This window comes from Leptosomus discolor, chromosome 2 (genome assembly GCF_034619465.1).
Source record: "Leptosomus discolor isolate bLepDis1 chromosome 2, bLepDis1.hap2, whole genome shotgun sequence".
NCBI classification, from domain to species: Eukaryota; Metazoa; Chordata; class Aves; order Leptosomiformes; family Leptosomidae; genus Leptosomus; species Leptosomus discolor.
In genome coordinates this window covers 119,858,402-119,881,520 of record NC_141392.1, presented here as the reverse complement: position 1 = coordinate 119,881,520, position 23,119 = coordinate 119,858,402, and the positions used below count along the sequence as shown (strand labels likewise).

At 43.2% G+C, this 23,119-nt stretch overlaps 1 protein-coding gene across 3 annotated transcripts in view; it reads right to left on the bottom strand.

The window, feature by feature from the left end:
* EVA1A (eva-1 homolog A, regulator of programmed cell death) overlaps positions 1-23,119 on the bottom strand; it is a 210,658-nt gene that overhangs the window by 103,017 nt on the left and 84,522 nt on the right. For 2 of the 3 annotated variants that reach the window (XM_086461629.1, XM_086461630.1), the window contains 2 exons: positions 19,318-19,470; positions 3,213-3,356 (listed from right to left, as the gene is read on the bottom strand). In XM_086461629.1, the coding sequence (XP_086317755.1) occupies positions 3,213-3,356; positions 19,318-19,470 (297 nt within the window). Of the gene's footprint in view, positions 1-3,212; positions 3,357-19,317; positions 19,471-23,119 lie in introns of those variants that run through there. The other variant, XM_086461631.1, reaches the window with a different exon arrangement.

Sequence of the window (23,119 nt, the reverse complement as noted above, 5' to 3'; positions counted from 1 at the left end):
TTACGCTGGAGGATTTTTCATCTGTTTCCTTGGCTGGGCTAATGGGACCCTAATGTACACAAGAGATCGCTATCGTGTCGAGCTGCTGGTTATTTGCTTGTTTCAATCATCTTGTACATACACGCTAACTTGCAGCATTTCCCTCTCAGCTAAGTGATGCCAAGAAGTGTTTAACGCAAGATGCAAAGGGATATAATACGATGTAGAGAACCACCAACGAGCCACTCCCACTGGCTGGAGTAATAACAACAAATTATTTTAAAAAAACACAGCTGGGCAAAAAGTTAGATGACACCTTTACTTAAAACCAGATTCATCAAGAAAATTGTGTATGTCTGGCAGGAATTCTCATGTCCAATAAAACATGGAGGCTGGAGAAATGCACCTCCAAGAAATTTGGACATGGCTTAAAGAAAGCAAAGCTGTGGCTTCATCCATTTACCTCTTGGAGCTCTGGGATAGGGCTCAGCTCCTGCTGTCAAGCCGGAAACGAACTGTCTGTACATGCTGACCTGAGAGACGCTTGCAGGTGTTCTCCTGCCAGGACTGGGAGAGAAGTCACCGCACTAGCTCTTCACTAGTCATTGGTCTATACAGCCAACGCCAGCACTAATGCCTGTCACAAAGTCCATCTCAGCAAAAGGGCCATGATTTCTGCTAACAACACATCAGTTTTCAATTAATATTACTTTTTGTGACCTCATAAGTTACTCCCTCAAGAGATTTGTTTCATGAATTGCTATGGGAAGAAGACATACTTTTCTCTTTCCAGCCCTCCCCATGCTTTAGCACCAAGAGCAGAGTTCAGCTGCCCTGTCCCCATAACTACCGAAGTTTCTCACAGGGGAAATGTGTTCACGAAGGCCCTCCTACCCACGCGGACACATCCATCCGTATGCTTGCTCTCACCACCTCTTCCGAAGCAGCACAGTGGGTGGGTTAACACTGGCCAAGGACAAGTCGCAGTTTTTCTCACAGGTAAGACCAGTGACACGGTCCAAACTGGTGAACCATGGCAGGACACTTCTGCCACAGCCTGGCAGCTGGGGAGTGACAGAGAAGACCAGACTGACTGCTCTGCTTGATCTCAGAGAGTGATGAAGTCACACATTTGAAGCAGCAACAAGACAGGCTGAAGTAATGTTCAGAGAATCCCATTTTGTGCACCCCATCATGTTTCCCAAGCTACGCCAGGGTCACCTCGCATCTTTTACCACTCTCCAGTGAATAGCAGCAGAGCCACATCCTGCACTCCAGGGATCAAGTGTTCCCAACTTCAAGAGGTGAGGAACGGGGATATGTATCTAGATACAGGTCACAGGAAAGTGCAGTCACATTTGTCAAAGTTTGTCCCCTTTCACTACCACAGGTTTTTTGAAAGTCAGAGAACACCATACCATGGAAACCTGAAACAAAGAGATTCCAACAGGACATTTTTTACAGTGCAATTGTTCTCTAAACCATAAGAATATAAATTTGTTCAGTTTTATCATTTCTTTTAAAAGAATGCCAGGATTTACTTCTGTCCAGCACGAGCACATGTGACTGGAATTTGATTTCTTCTTTATTTGGTTTTCACATTTTGAAGGATTTTGCTGTTGAGGGGAGAAATATGTATCTGGTGATCACAAAATCCAGCTCAGAGACATGTCTGAGATTATAATTTTGAAAAGGAGCCATGGCCACCTTCAAAGGATGAGGCAGATTTCACCCACTAAATAGCAAAACATGCCATTTTCTGCTCTTAAGCGTGACTCATTTCCTGATGCAGTTAGGCTATGACTAGGAAAGTTAAGTTCAGATTAAGACATCATTAATGCCTTTTGAAGTGGACTTTGAGACCAGAACCACAATGCCAGAATAAGGCTGCAGAGGCCTTTGAAGGAGATATCCTTCTGGAAATATATCATGGGGCTCTGTTTTGTTTGTCCCTGGATTTTTGAGTTATGGACCTCGTGTTTTGCTGTATTGCCTTTTTTTCTGTCAAATCTCCATGAGGATAAGCTTCTCTCCAGTCTCTTTACTTCACCTTCCTGTTTAGAAAATTCACAGAGCTTTGCATGGATAGCCTTGCTACTTCTTGCTAAATCATGTCAAACAAAACCAAAGAAGTCAAGAGAAAAAAAAAAAATTCAACCTTCCTGCCACTCCTGCCAAATGAAAAAACAGTCAGACAGGAGCTCAGAGCCTGATGCTCCTGCATCAATCTCTCTGCTCTTCAAGGTGCTGTACATCTGCCATGCTATAGCAACCACACAAAATGCTACAGTGACTCCACCTCAAATACTATCTATCAGATTCAGCATGCTGCAGTTACACACAGAGATTGACTCAAAGACCTGTTGTTGTCTGAGGAGACAGCCAGCACCTCCTCTGTTGCATGCTCCGCCATCTGCTCAGCAGATTCAAAATAGCACCAGAATCTCCTCTTCCAGGTGGATGTAGAAACAAACAGAGAGAGACTGAGCTGATCCTGACAACAGCTACATAAACAAAACCCTGAAGCAAATATTTTCAAATATGTCAGCTACAAATGACCAAAATGTCATGACTGGAAGAAGACAGACCTGATGTTGTTTTCATACCACAGAGCTCAGACGGGAACAATTCTTTCTCTGTTGCAAAATAAGATGATTAGTCAGGTAGGAATACGGTGTCTGCTCAGCACTACAACTTAAGCTCCCAGCTGAGAGCTCCAACTGTTTATTTTTCCCAAATGACAGTATTTTGTTAGGAAAATGTTAGAAAGTTCACCTGAAGATTTCAGGAGTGATTTTCTACTAACACCGTGAATGAGTATGGATTGGCGATTGTCTTATTCTACTGTACAAAATGAAACATGGAACAAAGTAACAACCACAAGTTTGCTGCAGTCAAATGAAACAGCAGGATGCTAACGTTCAGGATGTACCCATCCACTGAGTGGATTGACTTCACCACCAGATTTTCCTGCCTTGCAGAGGCAGTGTTGAATGGGTTAATAAAATATCATTTCCATGTTTTCTGATTTTTCTGTCAAGCCAATGAGTAGAAAAAGAGGCAGAATTAAACCAGTCAGGTCATCCACAGAGCTTTCCCTTGTTGACCAAATAGAAATCACCATGAGCCAACTGGAAGTTCAACTTTTTATGTACAAGTCTTGTCAATCTTCACACACCACTGTTCATCAAACACATATCCCTATGAGAGTTAAATAGAATTTCATGGCTCACCACAGGTGTAGATGACATTAAGATGCTTTCGGATGCCTGGGTAACAGGGATCTCCAAATTCATAGGTGCTGGCATATATGCTGCAGCTTCTTTTCCCGTGACAGCGCTTGATCATGAGTTGGAGAGCAGTAGCCGACTGACACTCTAAAAGGAGAAAAGGATACCTATTTGTTAATATTTGTCCATCTACATCAGAAATTGCCTAAAAAAAAATTACCAGATGCAGACTGTGAGAGCACATATATATGAGTTTTCCATGAGTATTTAAAAATCTTTGTGTTTACATGGGAAGGTATATCTGACTCTCACACACCTCTAGCAAATTGTAAATTGGTGAAAGGAAATTACCAAAAAGAACAGTGAAGAATGAGAAACACCCATACATCCATAGAAAGAAGGCTGCAAATAAAAGACAGCTTGTTTTCAAAGGGAAAAGTGTATCCATAATAAAAATAATTCCTTCTCACCTGGCATTTATTCTATAAAGGTCTGAAAGGACTCTAAGGCAGGTACCAGTATCTTCATTTTAATAGATGGAGAAACAGTCACAGGAAAGTAAAAAGACTAACAGCAAATCAGTGCAGAGCACGGAAAAACTCAGATCTTTGGGGTCTCACTCCAATGTACTTATCCAGAAACACTACAAGCTTCCACATAGACTAAGAGTCTGTCATAAGAACAGAAAATACATTAATACTACAATTATAACATTCATATGGAATTCCTGTAGATTTATTGAACCATCTGACAAGGCAATTGATCACAGTAACATGTAAAGTTATCAGCAAATTCCCACCTCACGGGTGTAAGGGAGATGGACATTGTGATTCTTGTTCTGGAAAGGGTAAAACTCTCATTCAATTTGGGCATGTTGATTTTTTTTCCAGGCTTTGCCTGTGTGGTGGATTGACCCTGGCTGGGTGCCAGGTGCCCACCAAAGCCACTCTATCACTCCCCTCCTCAGCTGGACAGGGGAGAGAAAATATATCGAAAGGCTCACGGGTCGAGATAAGGACAGGGAGAGATCACTCAGCAATTACCATCAGGGACAAAACAGACTCGACCTGGGGAAACTGGTGTAATTTATTACCAGTCAAATCAGAGTAGGATAATGAGAAATAAACCCAAATCTTAAAACACCTTCCCCCACCCCTCCCTTCTTCCCGGGCTCAACTTCACTTCCGAATTCTCTACCTCCTCCCACCGAGCGGCACAGGGTGATGGGGAACAGGGGTTGCAGGCAGTTCATCACACGTTGTCTCGGCCACTCCTTCCTTCTTAGGAGAAGGACTCCTCACATGCTTCCCCTGCTTCAGTGTGGGGTTGGTCTCATGGGAGAGAGTTCTCCACGAACTTCTCTAATGTGAGTCCTTCGCATGGGCTGCAGTTCTTCACAAACTGCTCCAGCGTGGGTCCTTTCCATGGGCTGCAGTCCCTCAGGAACAGACTGCTCCAGCGTGGATCCCCCATGGGGGTCACAAGTCCTGCCAGCAAACCTGTTCCAGCGTGGGCTCCTCTCTCCATGGGTCCACAGGTCCTTCTGCAGACAGAGGTCACCAGTGTCCCTGTCTGCTCTTAGATGTTGTATTTCTAAGAAGTCTAATGAGAGTTGCTATGAGGTCAAGTAGTTATAATGTTACCACCTACCATCTAAGTTTATATTCATAATATTCCGTAAAGCATGTTTGTTCCATGCAAGTGGAAATGTTTGTCATATCAGAAATTTAGAATATGGAAAGCTCAAAAAATAACTGTAAGTTAGTATGCTTACTGTACAACTCAATAAGTAAGTATTACTTTCTATCAGATGTTTTGTGCCTGTTTTCTCAGCTAAGGTGAAAATAATTTGCACGGACAAGCTCTCAAACTTTGAGGTCCTAGACTGATAGTTTGCTTTCATTGTCCAGCTAGGGTCAAGCACAAGTGGAAGCTGACAAAAAGACATTACTTCAACATTAAATTGTTGCTAAAAGCAACAGGAAAGCTACAGAGAAAGGAATACGAACCTCTTTTCGTCACTAATCAGGAGGCAGGGAAAGGGAAAATGAACCCCAAAAGTCGTTGAATGCTAGAACCAGCACAACAACAAAAGCCATGAGAGACATGAGAAAGCCACAGAAAACTAAGCTTAGAGGACAACATGTCTTTTTTTCTCAAATCAAAGGCAGCATTTTATTTCATATGCTGCAAATGACAAAAGAACAGGGCCCCATGTGAGCATTTTCATTCTGAACCACCCAAACTTCCTTAGGGGATTTTTGATCCAACGAGTGTCAGAGGTTTCAGTGGAAACATCTGGCACACAGCAATCCTGCTTTATTGTCCTTTTGTCAAATGTCCAGTTAGAGAAACTCATCAAATCTAAGTACCGCACAGGATTTCATAGCGGGCGCCTATGCTTTTTATTTGTTATTGTTCTCACGCAAAACAGACAGCATCCCATGGCTGTCTACACAGGGCCTTGCCCCCTGGCACAGGAGCACACTACTCCCATGGTAGGGTGGGGGTTTACCCATTACTGGTCCTGTGAGAGGCATGACAAGTCTTTTGCATGCATTGTCACCAGAGATGGTCAGCCTTTGGGATGCTCCTCTTGTAAGAATGAGCGGTAACAAAGTACAGACTTACAGACTCTGCCCTCCACCTTAACAAACCGGATTGACTCTTCAGGTGCCAGATCTGTAGATTCAGCACATCGAAAATGTTTTGTCTGTCATATACCCTCACAGCAACATCACCAGCTTTTCTAGCCATCACCAGTCATGTCTTGGTATTGACGACCTCCTTCCTCCCACACAGTTCTGAGCAGGCTACAGTCTCCATCAGAACTGACTTTAGCAGCAGCATCTGCACTAGGAAACCAAAGAGGGCTCAAATCCAGACTCACTATTATACCCCTTGTTTAAGTGCTACCCTGTTCCTTAGAATGATATTGACATCTAGCATTACCCCAAATGGGTAATATAGTCTGAGATACAACAGGGCTAGTCCCACATGTCAATTTGAGAAGGCCCTCCCAGACATTTTGGATGGAAAATAAAGGAGCAGGAGTACGTGCTGGAGGGTTTAGTTGCATGGACATGAGGTCAGCCACCACAAGGCCAGGCAGCAGGCCCTTTCTCACTGTATTCAGTACAGAGAGGCTGATGTATACATGGTAGTTGAGTACAGTCCTGATGATATCTCTACAAGGTAGTAGCTGCATTTTTTTTCCCTCAGGAGAACACAATCTTGCCCATGATACCCACCAAAAACAATATGCCATACTGCCTACAGACAGCTGTGGGACCCTGCTCTAGCCCCTTCACCAGCCCCACCACAAATGCAGATGTAGCTTGAGTTATAAAAGCCTCTTCCACGTAGCCCTAGATACCCAGCCTCTTCTACGTAGCTCCATCTGCCAAAGCAGGTCCTAACACTGCAGTCCTTACTTGTATTTTAACAGTGCCCAGGTCCAGCCTACACTGTTTGGCTATTTGTTCACTGCTAAATGAAAACTTACCCTGGCCCACCCCCCGACCCTGAGGCCAACTGTGATGGAACGACCTACATCCCTGCTATTAAACATTCTTACCCTCCAAAATACAGTGGTGATACCCAGTCCCTGTCCTATAACCAATCTCAAACCACCTTCTGGACTGCCTAAGAGAGTGTTAGCTGGGCCAAGGCAACAAACCATGCCACAGGCTATGCTACAATTTAATGATACAGAAGATTTCCAGTATCTGTGCCCAGGCCATGGTACCAGTGGTTTACCAGCATACATGTACCCAGCTTCTTCAGGCACGTATCAGGCCTCTATATTGACAAATATCAGTAGTGAAATCCTCAGCTCTCCAATTGTCAGGTTCCAGCTCAACCTGCACTAGCTAAAATGGGCAGAAAAGCAGAAGAGACTCTCTATACTTCATTTACAGATGGGGATGAAATCCCCCAGCATAGAAAAGTAAGGCACTGAGATTTTAAAAGCTTCTTCTACCTGGAGTTTTTGCAAACATTCATATTGAAAATACATCCAGGAAAAAGGTCACCTGTTGGGACTACAGCACATAAACCATACAATAATTTAATTGGAAGCAATATCTGGAGCCTATCCAGTCCAACCTCCTGCTCAAAGCACAGCCAGCTTTAATGTTACATCACGTTGCTCAGGAATTTGCCCAGGCAAGTTTTGAAAATCTCTGCAGATAAATATTCCCCAGACTCCCTCGGCACCTGTTCCAGGGCTAAACCGCTCTCCAGGTGAAAAATTTTTTCCTCATATCTAATCACATTCCATTGCTGCAACTTGTATTCATTGCTTTTGGTGCTTGTTTGGGTTTTTTTCTGTGTGTTTCCAAGCTGTGGATGCTCCATCCCTGGCAGTGTTCAAGACCAGGTTGGATGGAGCCTGGAGCAACCTGGTCTAGTTGGGAGGTGTCCTGCCATGGCAGGGGAGTTGGAAGGAGATGATCTTTAACATTCCTTCCAACCCAAACCATTCTATGACTTTATGAATGCAAGAGTGGCACAAAGTCATCTGAGGCACCCATATTACAAGATCCAGCTAAACACTACTGACAAGGCCAGGCTCCCTTATAGTAAACCCAAATACTCTTCTTATTTTCCTCATGGTAAGGCCTGAGCCATTCTGTTGGAATCAGTCACACTCTTCCAGCCCTGAAAAAAAGAAATTAACTCTATGGACAAAATTTGACAAAGCATTCACTTCAGAGACTTCCCTTTGGTCACAACAGGGCATTTTCCCTGTTTATCCCTCCACTCAATTTCTAAGCACAAATGCCTCGTGCATTCCCATAAATGCCAGGGCAAGCAGCCAGCACTACTTTGAGGGAGGACACTGCACTAATACTGACGTTAGCTTGGTCTCTCCTACTGGTTTTTTTGATCTGTCAACATGTTCGTCCTCAACACAACACATTGAACTGAAAAATGTAAGAGCAGCAATCAAAACCTCCAAATGGGACCATCTCCCTTATACACTTCAAAGGATTTGTGATAAGGAGGTCATTTAGCTGGATGCCAAAATGTCATATTCAAGCATCTTTATTCCCCCACTGACTAGCACTGAAGACGTCAATAATACATCTGAGAGATGGCTGAGTGATAGATGAGGCTACAGCACCCTCATAAATCACAGTCACCACCATGTCATTCAGAGCTCTAGAAGTGACAACACGGTATTTTCTTTTATCCCCACGTCTCATGAGTATAAAAACACTCAACATCACTCCTGTTGGCTGTCATGAAGTGCATGGAGGTAATTTAACTTTCAAACATAAACAAGTCCTTAGGGAGCTGGGTTGAAGTGAGATCTCCAAGTATATTACTGCCTTTTCAGGAAGTGATTCCAGGTCAGAGGTCTTCACCTCCAGGTGCCCATTTCCAGAGCTCTGAGAGGCAGGAAAACAGGCTCTTTTATCAATAAATCATGCAGTTAGCTTCTCAAAAACATGCAAGGAAGCCAAGTCCAGCAATGTGGTAGCACAGAGTTGGGCTATGATCTCCTTCATCTGGCCAAATTCACATTTTCCAGGTCTTCAGAACTGGGAGGTTAGATGTGGCACTCTTATTGCACCAGATGGTATGCTCATTCAGGGCAACACCTCCTCTCTTTTGCTGCTTGTTTGCTTGCTAAATTCAAACCGCAGATGTTATATGAAATACCACCCTGACATCAGTGACAAACAAGTGATCCCATGTGTCAGAGACATGGAAAGGACACTCACAAATGCCAACACCCTATCACTAAGTCTGAGGTAAGTACTGCTAAGCAGAGCCAGGCCCCTGCCAAGAACCTTTTAAAGCCCACAAAGCTTAAATCCCACAGCAGAGCAATAAAAACTGCTTTAAGACCTCACAGATGATAGAGAGTCCATTTACACAGGTTGGGCCAGAGTTACCCTCACCTTTCATTAGTCTTGGATTGCTTCAGTACACTGCTGAAGAACAAATACGAATCCTGGCTATGGTGAAACTTCCACATGTGAAAGTGCTTAAAGATACTAGCTGTGCTTTTGGAATATGGTATTTTAAAATAAAGCTTGGGTTTAGGGGAGAGTGGGATCAGCTCACTTTATCCTCTTTACTCCTGGCCCCGCTTTCTAGAAGATGCACATCCCTCCAGCCTTGCTCCTGGTACAAGGTGAATTCCCTTTCACAGGCATTTGTGGAGACTGCTCGCCAGTTTCATTTCACAACTTTCAGCCTAAACAGGTAAGTAATTCATCTTACCTGTTGCATTTAGTATGATAATACTTCCTGATCTAGTATGTTTATTAGCCCAATTTCCAACAGGGTAAAAACCCAAATCAGATGGCAACAAAGCCACATTGGAGGGTTTTACCAGCTGCAGCTTGCAGACAGCATTGGCTTTAAAACTGGCATCAGTCTTCAGTGATGTAATACCCATATCGTCAACCTCACCACAATGAATGGATATTAGTCAGTTAAGGCTGCTTCCCAGCATGACTATTTCTTTATTACCTCTTCCTGGTGAAAAAAAAAAAAAAAAGAAATTGGAGCCAATGCCTATTAATCACATCCGTTACTTTGGTTACTCACTGTTACTTGTTTTTCTCCAACAAGGGTGACACATCCAAATCTGAAATCCAAGCCATACTTTGCTGCTTTTGATTGCAAAACCTATTTGGGTTTGAAAGAATGTTTCCAAACAGTTTGATTTTCGCATTTTCACTTTCTCACTGCTCACTCTAATAATTACTCTATCAGATCGCTTTTCCATCACTAATCTTAATAGCCTTTACTGCATGTTAGTCCTACATGCCTTTATTTCACATAAGAATCACCTGTGCGAATTTAAACAAAAGAAAAGCAGAGCCTGAGAAGAAAAGTCCACCCACTTGTCAGAGGCTACACTCTCTGAGTCCGTGAATTTAGCACAGAAATTGGAGCACTCATTCTATATTTTCCATGAAAGTATAACTTCTTGAAGTATCAAAAGGATCAAATGATTGGCTCTAATTAAAGGCTTCAGAAAGAGAATCATTGCCTAAAACTCTATTTCCAGCAGTGCATGTGAGGTTAGTGATTAGGAACTGGAACAGAACGGGTGCTGACTTATCAACACACAAATTCTGTGGCACACTTTGGCTCAGTGTAAAGCATCAGGAGCAGACATGCATTTGGAATTAAAAGTCAGCAGAGCTCAAGCTTTCCTTGCTATCTTTGGAGCAGCAGGTGAAAGGAATGAGCTAAGATAAATACTCCCTTGAGGGAAGTCATTTACAAACAAGTGACAGCTTAGGAGGAAACTCCTCCCAAACAGAAAACAGGATCTTTCCCTGAAACATGCAGCATGATTTCTTGCTAAAGAACAAAACAGCAAAAGTTACTTGCTGAAAGTTATGAAGCAGAGAAGACAGAATGAAAGATGGAAAATGTAGGAGTTAATTAATTAAGAGGAAAGAAACTTAGTTCCTGCAAAGAAAGCTGACAGATGCCTGAATCAGCGCTGTGGTTATCTACTCATCTGCCAAAAGAGAAAGCAAACTTCGATGGAATAGCAAAAAGGACGTAAGCAGGAAGAAAGTAACGCCAACCTTGCAGGTGAGGCAGCTGCCTAAATTCCTTTCACCTAGGAGTGATTCAAAACTGTCTCATTCTGCAAGAGAATCTCTGTCATAAACAGGAGGGAAGGAAGTTCTCCATCTGCTCTTGGACAGTTTCTCATTTATTTTAAAGATGCTCCATTAGCTGTGGCTGATACAAAGTTCAGCTCCTTCATAAAGCAACAGCTGCTAGAGGTGTCTAAGCCTCTGCTTCAGCTGCAAATTAGCCAAAATTAGCCATCCTAGCAGCCTGTGAAGGATGTCTTCATAGGGTATTGATGAGCCAGTCTGCACCACGTGCAGTATATCAAATCCTAGGCATTTTCAGTTTAGCCCATGCCCATTAAGCTTCATGTTCTCTTTAAAAGCCAGTGCAGGAGACAGTTAGTAAACATGGGCTTTGTCCACTTTCTCTCTACAGTAAGCAGCCTGGGAAGGTAATTTCTTTATCAGCAAAGCGCTTTCACACGGTTTCAGATGGAGGCAACAGATTTACAGTGGATTTATCTTCCTTCTAGTGATACGCAAGCCTCTATAGAGGAGACAAGAAGCGAGCTGGGTTTAGAACCACAGGGACTGTGGAAGACAAGAAGGAGAAAACCAAACTACAGACACTTAGCTGTTACGACGAACCAATAAAAACAAAAGACTACCCTTAAACAAGAAAGGATGCAGAAGCAAACGCATAAAGAGGAAAGCTCAGGAGCAGAGACCCAAAATGATTAAAAGGCTGCTGGTTTGGAAGGCAGAACAGAATGGGCTTCAGAAAACCTGCACAGTCAATCTGTTCCAAGCACAGGAAAACCCTCTTCAAGTAGGGAAATAAATTAATTCATTAGAAGACAGTTAAAAGCACTTCTGAGCTGTACACACTGGCTCAGGAGAACGTTTGCTCGATAAGACACTGGGCTGTGGAAAAGGGTTTGCAGTCAGGACTGGTGGGGACGTATCACTGGGGCTTCAGCCCACACATTAGCTTTGGTTTCCCAGGTCCCTGCTCACCAGCTGTAGCATGAGCACTATCTGATGCTGTGCAGGACAGGGTCAGAGAGATGCTCCAAAATCTCACTGTCAACTTTAAGGCCAAGAAGAGTCTACCTCCCCCACAACAGCATCAGTCCCAGCACGCTGTTTCTTTTCCTGTTAGCTTTTATGTTTGAGGGAGTTTCTATTTGGTTTTGCTTTGGCAGTGCCAGGTACTTTGGTATCACGTTGAGCTGAGCTGCTGATATAAATTTCCAGCATCATTATTGTAAATAGCAGCAGGGAACTTTGCGTTGGTGCAGCTGGATATAGCATCTATGTCTTGCACAATGTCACTGAAGACAGCTAGCTAAAAAAGAAATCTATATCCAAACATTAGAAGGATGTGCTGAGAAGGCCAGCTTTACATTAAAAAGTACATTTTAATGAAAGAGAGAAAAATTACTCACCACACACTTCATAAAACTTTGGAAACTTCAGCAGTCAGCCAGAAAAGAGAAAATTGTCTTAAAAGAAACTAATCACATCTAGAGACTGCAACTGAAGGCTTGATTACAGGTTTAATTATAAATGCTATAGTTACATTTAGAAACACTTGGTTTATTAATGTGAACTCAAATCAACACCTTTGTATCTGGAACCAGAACTCATGTAAAATATATGAGGCTCCAGTTTTGCACAGACTGACTCAGAGTGTGTGAAGTTGAGCAAATTAATAACATTTTGCAGGTTTGGGGGCTAAATTGAGAATCTGAGGACAGCTTCAAACTTGGCTCCAAGAAGTCTCAGAGAACAAAACAGTTTGAGTCTGGTAACAACAGTAAAATTTTATTATTTAATTTGCAGCAGAGTTAATTGTGGGCTGTAAGGCATTCAAGATAAAAAGCAATAAAGCTAACAGCTTTTGCTTCACTCAGTAGAAGATAGGGATGGTACATTCAATGCATCTACTCTTCTGTGAAGTCCCTGAGTTCATTTCTCCTTCCTATTCGTTACAGCCCAACAAAAGTATTTTCCTGAATATGTGTATAGTTCAACAACTGCCCAGACCTAGGCTGAAGCAAGGTCTGAACTTCAGAAGCTGTGGGACTGGCCCACTTTTTTTAAGAGAATACCCAGCTGACACCATCTGCAAGTCACTTCTTGCCCTTGGTTCCAAAACAAAGCATGGCATGCTTGCAAACTCACAGTTTTCCCATTACCTTTGTTTCTCAGGCTCAGCATTCACCATCGTGGCAATTTTGTAATATTCTTGAGTGACATCTGAATTATTGTAAGAGGAACTTTATCAGTTCTGAACAAGTTACACTGGTTTTCACTCAGAGTAACACCACAGAAATAAATTGAGATGTTATAGATTTAAATCTCTTAAATTCTGCCCTTTTATTACTAGGATTATATTTTGGATTTGCTTTTAACTAATAGTTGGGCAATAGGCATCTTTTATAAGATCAGCTGCTAACGAAGTTGATACTACTGATACAAACACCCACTGCACTTCTGCAAATATCATACAAATATCATCACAGAGCTTGCTAGTGCTATTTAAATTATTACTTTCAGAATTTTTTACAACCACTGCATGGGGTCATACTCCACTGTAAACAACTTTTTTAAAAACAAGTTGAACCTTGGCTTTGAGAAAGATCTTGCCAAGAAGCAGATTTGAATGGATTTTTTCATTTTTTAAAAAATAGCAATTGTGTGCACATAAAAAAAAATCATATAAATCATTTTTATGACTCTATGGAATCCAACAATAGTTTGAGTTTTTTAGAAACAGCTGTAAAGTGATTTTAATTACCTCCTGGTGTTTTGAGACAAAAAGTTAAACACGCAAAGTATCTAAAATTGAAAAACAATTTTCTGAAAGCAGGCTTTGTCCCACTTTAACTTAGTGCTCTAAATAGGAATTTCATTTCAATTTAAATTTAATAAGGTATTATATGTGAATTAAACAGCAACTGATATTTATTTAGCCTTCAAACTTGGATACTTGTGGGTTTTACTACACACAAACAGATTGGCCTCTAAAAATATGTTCTTAATCATGAGCTACACACATAATAAAGTAGTTTCTGCACTGAATGTAAACGAAATGCACTTAGAGTCACACCTACAGGCAGGCGTGCTCTGGAAGCCTGGTGTGCACATTAGAGAGGAAAGATGCAGTCTGACTCCCTCCCACGCCTGCTGCTCGTCCCACAACCCCAGCCTTACCGCCATTTTAAAGGCCATCATCTCCCGTATGGTGAAACCAGGACGTAGCACGAGAACGTTTCAGCCACAAGCACTGGGATCTGCTAAAGGACGGCCGTGCTACACGGCGTTACCTGATCAGCACAGATTTCAGCGGATACCCCGTCTCCTTCTGCTGTCCTGGGCCCCCACTGCTTCCCCCATCAGTGCCAGAGGTTGCTACCTTTCACCGCTCCAGCTCCACAGTTTGGAGGCCTTTTATTATTAAGTATTTCACTCAAGACCAAGATTAGAGCACAGCCACAAACTTGTACTGATGGAAACACTGGATGGAAAATGGTCATGGATGGTGTAGTGGAAGAGAGCCAGAAATGCACGGCTGGAGGGGCAGCAGTCTCTTAAAACCAGCTCTTCTGTTTGCAGGAACAGTAACACGTACCATGGAATAAACATAAATAAATACTGCATGTATTTCATACTTATTCACATGCTAGATCTGATCACAGCTAAACAAACTAGAAAGGTCCATTATTTATATGGTGTAAGAAATATTTATATGAGGGACTGTGAAGGCTCTGGTTCGAGTCATATACACATCTGCATTAAGAGGAGGAAATCAAAACAACCTGGGTTGGATCACCTAATGTCACTGCATTAAAATGAAAAATGCCAGGGAATGAGCACCTAAAGCACAGGCTCCTTTTCTGAACTCATTCCTCTGCTCTTTCATTATCAGATCCAATGCATTACAGGGCACCACTGACCATCTGAGTTTCCTCAGGGCTTTGTAAACACATCCATTTTCCCCCTACAGAGGTACAGGAGAGAACTTGTATGTTAAGTGACATGGACATTTCACTTCTCAGCAAACTATTCAGCTTAATCCACACACCACGACCCAAAGCTAGGCTTTGGAGCCAGAGTTCCCACTATCCTGCACTGACTCCAAACCCAAGCCCAGATTCCTTCTGCCCAGGATGAGGAGTTAAATTGCTGCAGACTTTTCGTATATGTGGTGGAGAGAGACAGGGTCCTTCAGAAAGAGACCTGGACCCTGACATTAGAGGTCAGCTGAACATGTCCATCTCATTCTCTGTGGTTCAGGGCAGTAGCTACTGTAAAAATGTATACATGAACTTGACAGATGCCCTGAATATGATCAAGGATATCGCTCCACTAAATGATAAAAAAGGGTAATTGTTTTACATCCCAGTTCTTCCTCCTTAGTCTCCTAATTAGATCATTACCTTGCACTCCGACACAAGTAGGAAAAGGCCATTTTTTTAAATCGGCTTCTCTCAGTATAAACAAGTCACTCAGAGATGCAGGCAGAGGCAGCTGTAAACAGCATGATAAGGGGGCAAAGGGCTCACTGGGCTGAGGGATATTAATGGTTTGTGGCTTGTGAATAACCCTTTCCCCAGAGACCTCCCTATGCTCTGTGTATTCTCTCTGCATATGCTGGCAGCAAAGTGGAGGCTTTATTAAGAGAGTTACAAATAAGGTCAAATTCCTTTAGGAGCTTTTCAGAGTTCCCAAGGCATTCAAGGAGGAGTCCAGCTGTTTGCAGGGGTTTCCCATTATGGTCAGAGACACAAGTTTCAGCGTGTTTCCAGTTAAAAGAGGTTCCTGGCAGAATTTCTCTTTACCATGACAGGGATAGGATGGAGTTCTTCAGAATAACTTTCCCTTCACGGATGCTAAGCACATTCGTATAGATGTTAGACAGAGAAACCACGCGCCTGCCACGGCATGGTGTGTGAAGTCTGACTTGGGGATCTCACACCACCTAAAAGCAGCACAACAATGGATGGGTTATGCAGGTGTTAAAGGGCTGCAACATCAGGATACCTCAGACCCCTCCACCTGAGAACTTAACATACCTCATGTCTCTGCAGAATCCAAGAAACTCCATCAGCAGACTTTCTCTCCTCAACACTCCTACAGGAGTACAAGGTCTTGTTTTTCAAGGCAGAGACAACACAAATCAAATTATTCATTCCCTTACCTTATGGCAGAGTCAGAAATACAAACAACGCTCTCTTAGGCCACCCCTCCTTCCCATCTTAGACCTCAGTTCTTTAAAAGCCTCATCTGTAGAAGATGTAGAATTCTAAATTCAACCCAATTGTGCATTTTGTTCACAGAAAAAATGAAATTAAATTGTCTGAACTGTTTTTCATTAGGAGAAGAAGAAAAGACATCCTTCCCCACCTTTGGGGCAAGTATGAGTTCTTCACTTATCAAGTAACTCATGCTGCCTGGATAAAAATAGCAACTGCAAACTTGTCCAGGACCTACTTCCCAGGAAAAGGCCCTTTGCCAAGGCTCAGGCTTGACCCGTGAAATTCAAACAGAATAAATCTTCCATGTGCAGAACACAGTTGGGTTCTGCCTTAGGGAAACTGGATGCTGCCACAAAGTCTGAGTCATACGGTCGTTATTTGTAAAATCAGCTCGTTGTGAGTGTCTGGGATCAAAGGCTGTCACGGAGCAATCCTCCCCATATCGCCGGGCCGTAGAAACATGCAGAGAAATGTTCTCTAGCTAGAGAAAACTTTGATTTATAAGACGTGATGTTTTCACCTGCTCCTGGAGGAACAGAGTTGCCTGCTGGGCTAGGCAGGCCCATGGCAGGAGTACAGTTTCTGCAGCAGGTTGGGGGACTTTGTGTGCCACTCCCACAATTGCTAGTGGCAGCTGGGAGCTGTAAATGCAGGCAGGATGATTATTTCTCGCAGCACGCCGTGGGGAAGCACGGTGTGAATATGCCTTTTGCTGATTTGGGTTGCACGTGGATCCTACACCAGTTTCTCCTGTGGGGCCAAGAGAGGAGTAGTAACCACAGCCACAACTCACCTCCTCTTTCCTGCATCACCAGAGGTGTGTCCCGTTGGGTCAGCTCACACAAATAGATGAAGGGAAGGTCATGACAAGCAGAGGCCGCTTGTAGCATTGGCAGGGTCACGCCGAGGGGATCAGCGAGCTGTTGCTGGGCACACTAGCAGACCTGGACAAACCCTCTCCGATACAGCGGGGATTTCACGGATGGAGCATGGTGAGTTGAAAGACCACCTGCACACTCATATTTTTTCTAGTTAAGCCAACACACACTCCCCGCCTCCACTCAGGATTTCAGCATGCAGGGGAACATCAGCATCGACAGCTACACTGTCTTGTCTTTCACTCTACACACACAGTGCCCAAATGCCTGGAAAAACCTAAGGAAGGCATTGCTCCATGGTGAGTGCCTCACCTTTCATCCCCAGCCCTGCAAGGCATGCAGCCGGCCACTGTCCCGGAGACACTCCCACCCTCCCTTTGCTGTTATGCAGGCAGGACATACCTACCCCCTCAGCACTGCAGCAGCACCAGGCTGCCTCGACAGATACTTGAGACCCCAGCAACTCCAAACATGCAAGATATTTGTTCCTGTCCAACGACTCAATCATTTTTAGCATCAGTTCACACCTTAAAACCTTGCACTGGGTTTCAGTGTAAAGCTACCTTGGCATTCCCACCACTAGCTTGGCATTACATTGTCTTGTACAGAGCCTGCTCTTGTAATTAGTTTCATTTAAGAGCTGACACTGCAGGATGACCCTGCCTCGTCCCAGCAGCAGACTCCATGCTACACTCTAGAATATAACACCTGATTTCCTTGGGCAAACATCCCAGTTCGTAGGGATAGCAAGGCCAGTTTGAAAACAACAGGGCATAAAAGCACTATAGATTGTGTGGCACCGTGCAGCCCTGCTGTCACACCTCATTGCTTGTTCTCTTAAGTACACCTTTGCTCTCCCAGCTCCACTGCCTCCCATCCCATTTCTAGTGCCACATACCCCGCTCTCTGCCACTACAAGTTTCAGGACTTTGCATCTGGGCAAATAAGAATAAAACTTAACCCTTTGTGGCTTCACACAGAGTCTTGTTTCACACTGACATTCAAGAGCAGGTCGTGGTGCTAGTATCTTGTCACCGGTATGCGCCTGTTTCTGCTCTCCCAGCAAGGGCAAAGGAGCTCTGTGCTCAGGTATGCGCTAGAAACTCATCAAGTTTCGCTGACTCGGCAAGTTATCAGCAGCCAAACCACCACAGCAACCAGTGTACACACTCTTTGCCCATCCCAAACAGCACATGAAAGAGGTCTAGGCTAACTGGTTACACATATCTTTTTTCAGCTTCTGCACCCTGGCAACTGGGGGACAACAAGAGCACATCCAGGGACGTGGGTCACCTCAGGAGACAGGAGGTAACTTGTTAGAGGGTGGTGATGCTCCTGCCAATCGTCTGAACCATGGGACTGGGCAGGAGACCCTGAACTACTCAGCTGTAGTACGAGTGCTCAGATGTTCACACCTAAACAACCACGGCACTCATCACACTGTGCAAATAACCTGACTGGCCTGATTCCACCTGTGGTTTCCTACTGACACCCATCATCTGCGTATCATATTCCCAAGCAGTCACTTCACATGCTTCCATTTGAATAGCATTTAACTCCTTAAGGGCACTGGATCAGCAGCTGTGAAGCCAAAGATTCCCAGACACAGCTGAACAGATAACAGCACACGCAATAGCAGCAGCTCAAGCTTCCCTGTACAGCCTCCTCTGAAGCGTTTCGCCCTCTGGAGGCAATTCCTTTGGGAAATCAGTTAATTCCCTCTCACGTCTGCAGAGAAGGATGATGAGGAATGCTGAACACAGGATTTTGTGGTGCAGACAGTTGCTCTCTCTGCCACAGCTTAAAATATTCAAAGTAATTTCACATTGGCTCAAGACAGACAGTTCTAGTGAATATTTTTAATTTTATTGGTCTTTAACACATGAATGTAAGAGACTGTGATAGCCTAAGAGTAAAGAAGCTACTTGAAGGTACTGTAAGTCAACTTTAAGATGATGCAACTTAACAACTTGCTTTTTGAATTTTCACCCCTTGCTTTAGCTTCAGTAAAAGTTTAAATGCAACGTCAAAGCTTGACTTGGTCACAGATGGTCCATGACATCCATCAATAATATCCTCCTCCACATTACATAGATAGAGGTTCAGTGTCTGAACCACCAGGAAGACAGAAAATTGAACAAGAAATTCAAGCATATAATCTGATGAGTATGCCAAAAGTCTGAGGCTTGGTAATTGGCTAGGGCATCTAGCTGAACCTCAATTTGATGCTCATGATGAAGCTCACCACTGGTTAACAAGGTACCACACATTAGGACCACCATTGTGGCAGGTTGCATGGCCCAGTCCTGCTTTTCCTAATCAAGGTATGTGCCAGGTCTGCCTTGATGACAGTAAATGAAACCACCCTGCCCAGATCAGTGCTCTGTCAAGCCATTCCCCTGCTTACCAATCATGGGCATCCCTAGGGTTTGGTATGGGCACTCCAGGCTGCCTCCTTGTGTCCTTCCAAAGATAGCAGAGTAAATGGCTATCACCATGCTCTTCTTACAGCTTAACCTCAGCTTGTCATCTTCACAGGCTACTTTACTCTTGTATTCATCTGGAAGGAAACAAACACTTAATTACTCAGCTGATCCAGAGGCGGGCACTCAGCACGAAGGGAGCCTTATCACCTCCCCATGGTGTGAGCTTGTCAGAGGCAGCAGCGATTCTGGGCACACACCCAGAGGGGCTCATCAGCTGCCAGCACAAGCCCAGCCTTACAACTGCATTTGCCAGAGCAGCACTCATCATTTGCATTATGCATTCTCTCTCTGGTATTATCAGCCCATTTAATGACCATATTTTAACCTAGCACATGTCAGTTCCAGTAATAGCCAATAATTTCATTCTGCAGACAAATAAGTGAGTTACGGCAAAGGAGTGATTTCCACGGGGTGATATTAGAAGCCTGTGGCAGGCAAGGTAAAAGCCCATCTTTAGGCACCTTTCTCATCCACAGATCAGCCCTTTATGTGCCAAGCATTTATTCTACATCTCAGCAGCCCAAATGCAAACATAATTATGCTCAATAGCATTTTCTGCCAGCTCTCCCTTGGCAGATTCAATAGGAGCTGTACTAAATTTGTTAATGATGGAAGCTGCTCTTGCCCGTTGCAAATGCAGATATGCAAAGCTGCTCCCCAAATCCGTCTTGAAGTAGTCAGTCTAAGAACACAAAACAAACTTCTGCTTTTGTAAGGCTGGTGCACACAGAACAGTCACTTAGTTTACATCTGTCAAGGAGACTGGGCAATTATCTCACAAGAAATCACACGTCATTCCCTTCTCTTCACTATTATTATTTGTATTATGGGAACCTCTAGAGGTCCCAACCTAGAACAGGCCCTCCCTATGCACATCTGCTAACACACCACAGAAGACAAATACTATTTGGAAGAGCTGAGTCTTTACAGCTAGACATCTACAAGTGTGAAAGAAAGAGACTAAGAAAACTGAAGTGGCATGTCTACAGCCACCCCAGCCAATCCAAGGCACAGCCAGGAATAACCTCAACCTCCCCAGCCCCTGTAGAATGACCTCCCACTTGATTATGTTATTTATTGTTAGAAATGTATCACAACATCCAAATTGCTTAATGGGAAGGGTCCCTGTCCCATGGTAATCTACCAAGCATGATCAGTCATTTCATCTGAAATGCTGCTCATTGTACCAGGTCAAAATTGTGCCCCAGAGCACACTAACAACCAAACAGTGTAGATAATCATCAGCCAGTGCCTGGGGCTGGCCCTGTATCATTTACTAGCATAGACATGACTTTTGTCTCTTCCTGTCACTGGTTCTCTATGCCTAATATCACACACACATATAAACATATGAACTTATGCAAAGCCAATATGCATCAAACTACTCAGTAACTGAGAACAGTAGGTAATAATTACTTTATCGTTTAATACTCAAGTCTTTACTCAACACTATGCCATAGTAGCACACTTGATGTGATATTTTTGACTGTCTTGTAACTATAGGTTCAAGAATCATTTTTCCTTGTTGGAGATGGAGAGGAATTCTCTACCAAGGTTGAATCACAGAAGAATTTAGGTTGGAAGACTTCTCAAGAAGTCATCTGGTTTAACCTGTGCTCAGAGGAAGGCAAATTTCTACATTTGATTAGATTTTTTCAGAAGAAACTTCATGGATAAAACACATATTATATCAAAACAAGCACACGGTGATTTAAAAGAAATGTCTGAGAACAAACAGCTCCTCATGCTCAACTTGGAAAATCTTACTTGAAGCCAAAAAATAGCCCCCTCAAAATAGCCTATTACCTGCTGATTAGAGCATCAACCTGGAAGGTGAAAACCCTGGTCCAAAACCTCACATTCCGGGTGGGAATCTTAACCCTAGACACTATTCCAGTACGTAATTTTCCTTCTCACTCTGTAGCCTTTTTACAAAAATCTCTGAGAAAGACCCTAGTCTTTATCCCACTGCAGGGAAACTTTCAAACCTCTAAAATATTTCTTGAATGGGAAAATACCTTCTCATTCATCCCTGTAGATGAAGACAGAATTAAGACCTAACTCATTCATGGGACAATCTGTGAACACACATCCTTCAGCAATACCTATAGAGATAAACCCACGACCAGCTGAGTATGTAAAACAGTGACAGGAATCAGGAATAGAATCTCTTTTCAGCATCAGAGCATGTAGGGAGAGAGGAAGCTCATACAGCTGTGAAGAATCAATCACCATTTTATCTAAGCAGGTATTTCATCCACAGTCACCGTGAAGGCATCTGACTAATACACTGAATATACTAAGAGTTGTCGTCTTTGCCTATAATTGTCTCCCATACGATTTTTGTTTCTTCTGTAAGGGAAATAGAATCAAAGCTTTAACGTGGCTATACAGTGTAAAACTTAACATAGTATAATAGAACTTTCGAGATTTAACTGATTTTTTTTTTCTTTAGGAGAAAAACATGGATTCAAGCTAAAAACACAAAGACACAAAACTGCAATAGGACAACATATATATAGTTAATGTTAAACCAATATCATGGAAAGGGAGAGTACTTGTGACTGGCTGAAGTAGTTGAAATATGAAATAGTTGATTAACTTTAGAAAAAGATCAATTTTGAAGTCTCTAATGAGTGCGTGCCAGGGTCCTTTGTGAAGGTCTTATTTCTTAAAAGGCATTAACTCAATTTCCTCTTCTGATTTGGTTACTATTAGCTACATCTCCCAATTAACAAGTATAACCGATCGCTTAACCACATGTCCTGTGGACCCACTTAAGGCCCTTTGAAAATTCATTAAATTCTGTTGACCATTCAAAGTCAGGGCTTGTCCCTTGGAAACTTGACTGGGATTGAAACATAATGAGTATTGCATTTAGCCCAGAAGACCCCAGGATGCCCAGACATTCACATCTCTGCTGAAAGTCAATCAAGCAGTCAGGAAACAGTCAACAACAAAACTCTGCTACTCACATTTGCAGTTCTCACCCTTGTAGCCACTCTGGGAAGTCATGTTCAGGGCTTACAGGGGAAGCTGCCTGATGGATGGCTCGAGATATTAGACTGGGGAGCTGAATCTGAGTGCACACTCCTTGGGAACCAGTGCAGTTTATGGGTGATGTGCTCCTGGCACACTGCAGCATGGAGTAAGAGGGCTGCGCCACCTTGAAACAGATGCCACCTCCCAGTCACTGAATTCTGCCTTAGGAAACACCTATTGGGGCTGCCAGTTCCCAAGGCTCTGGCTGAGGTCAAACTGGTTAAGGTTGCAATCCTCTAGGCTAGCACAGGTAGAAGACACTGCTTTCTTAAAAGGAAGGGGGGAAAAAAAAAAAAAGGAAGAAAAAAAGAAAGGATGAAATACAAGGTAGTATTTCAGGCTCGCAAAAGGTTCCCTTAGGCTTGATCACTGGAGAACACTCTCAGTCTTTCCTGGTAACCTGATAGAAATCTAGATAAACAAACAGGTAGAAAGTGATGTTACAGAGGACACAAGTCCCTGAAAGTATTTTCTGCTTCATAGCACTGCCACTCCCATCTTCACCAGGATGACCCAAAGCCAGCTGTCTTCCATCCAGACACAGACGGCTCCCAGGCATTCGATGATGGTAAGGACTGTGACTGATATATAAAAAATACAGACCTAAGAATCATCCATTTATTTCCTAGTACTTCAAGCCACAATAGCCTTATATAAATATTGAAAAGAACCAAGGCAGCG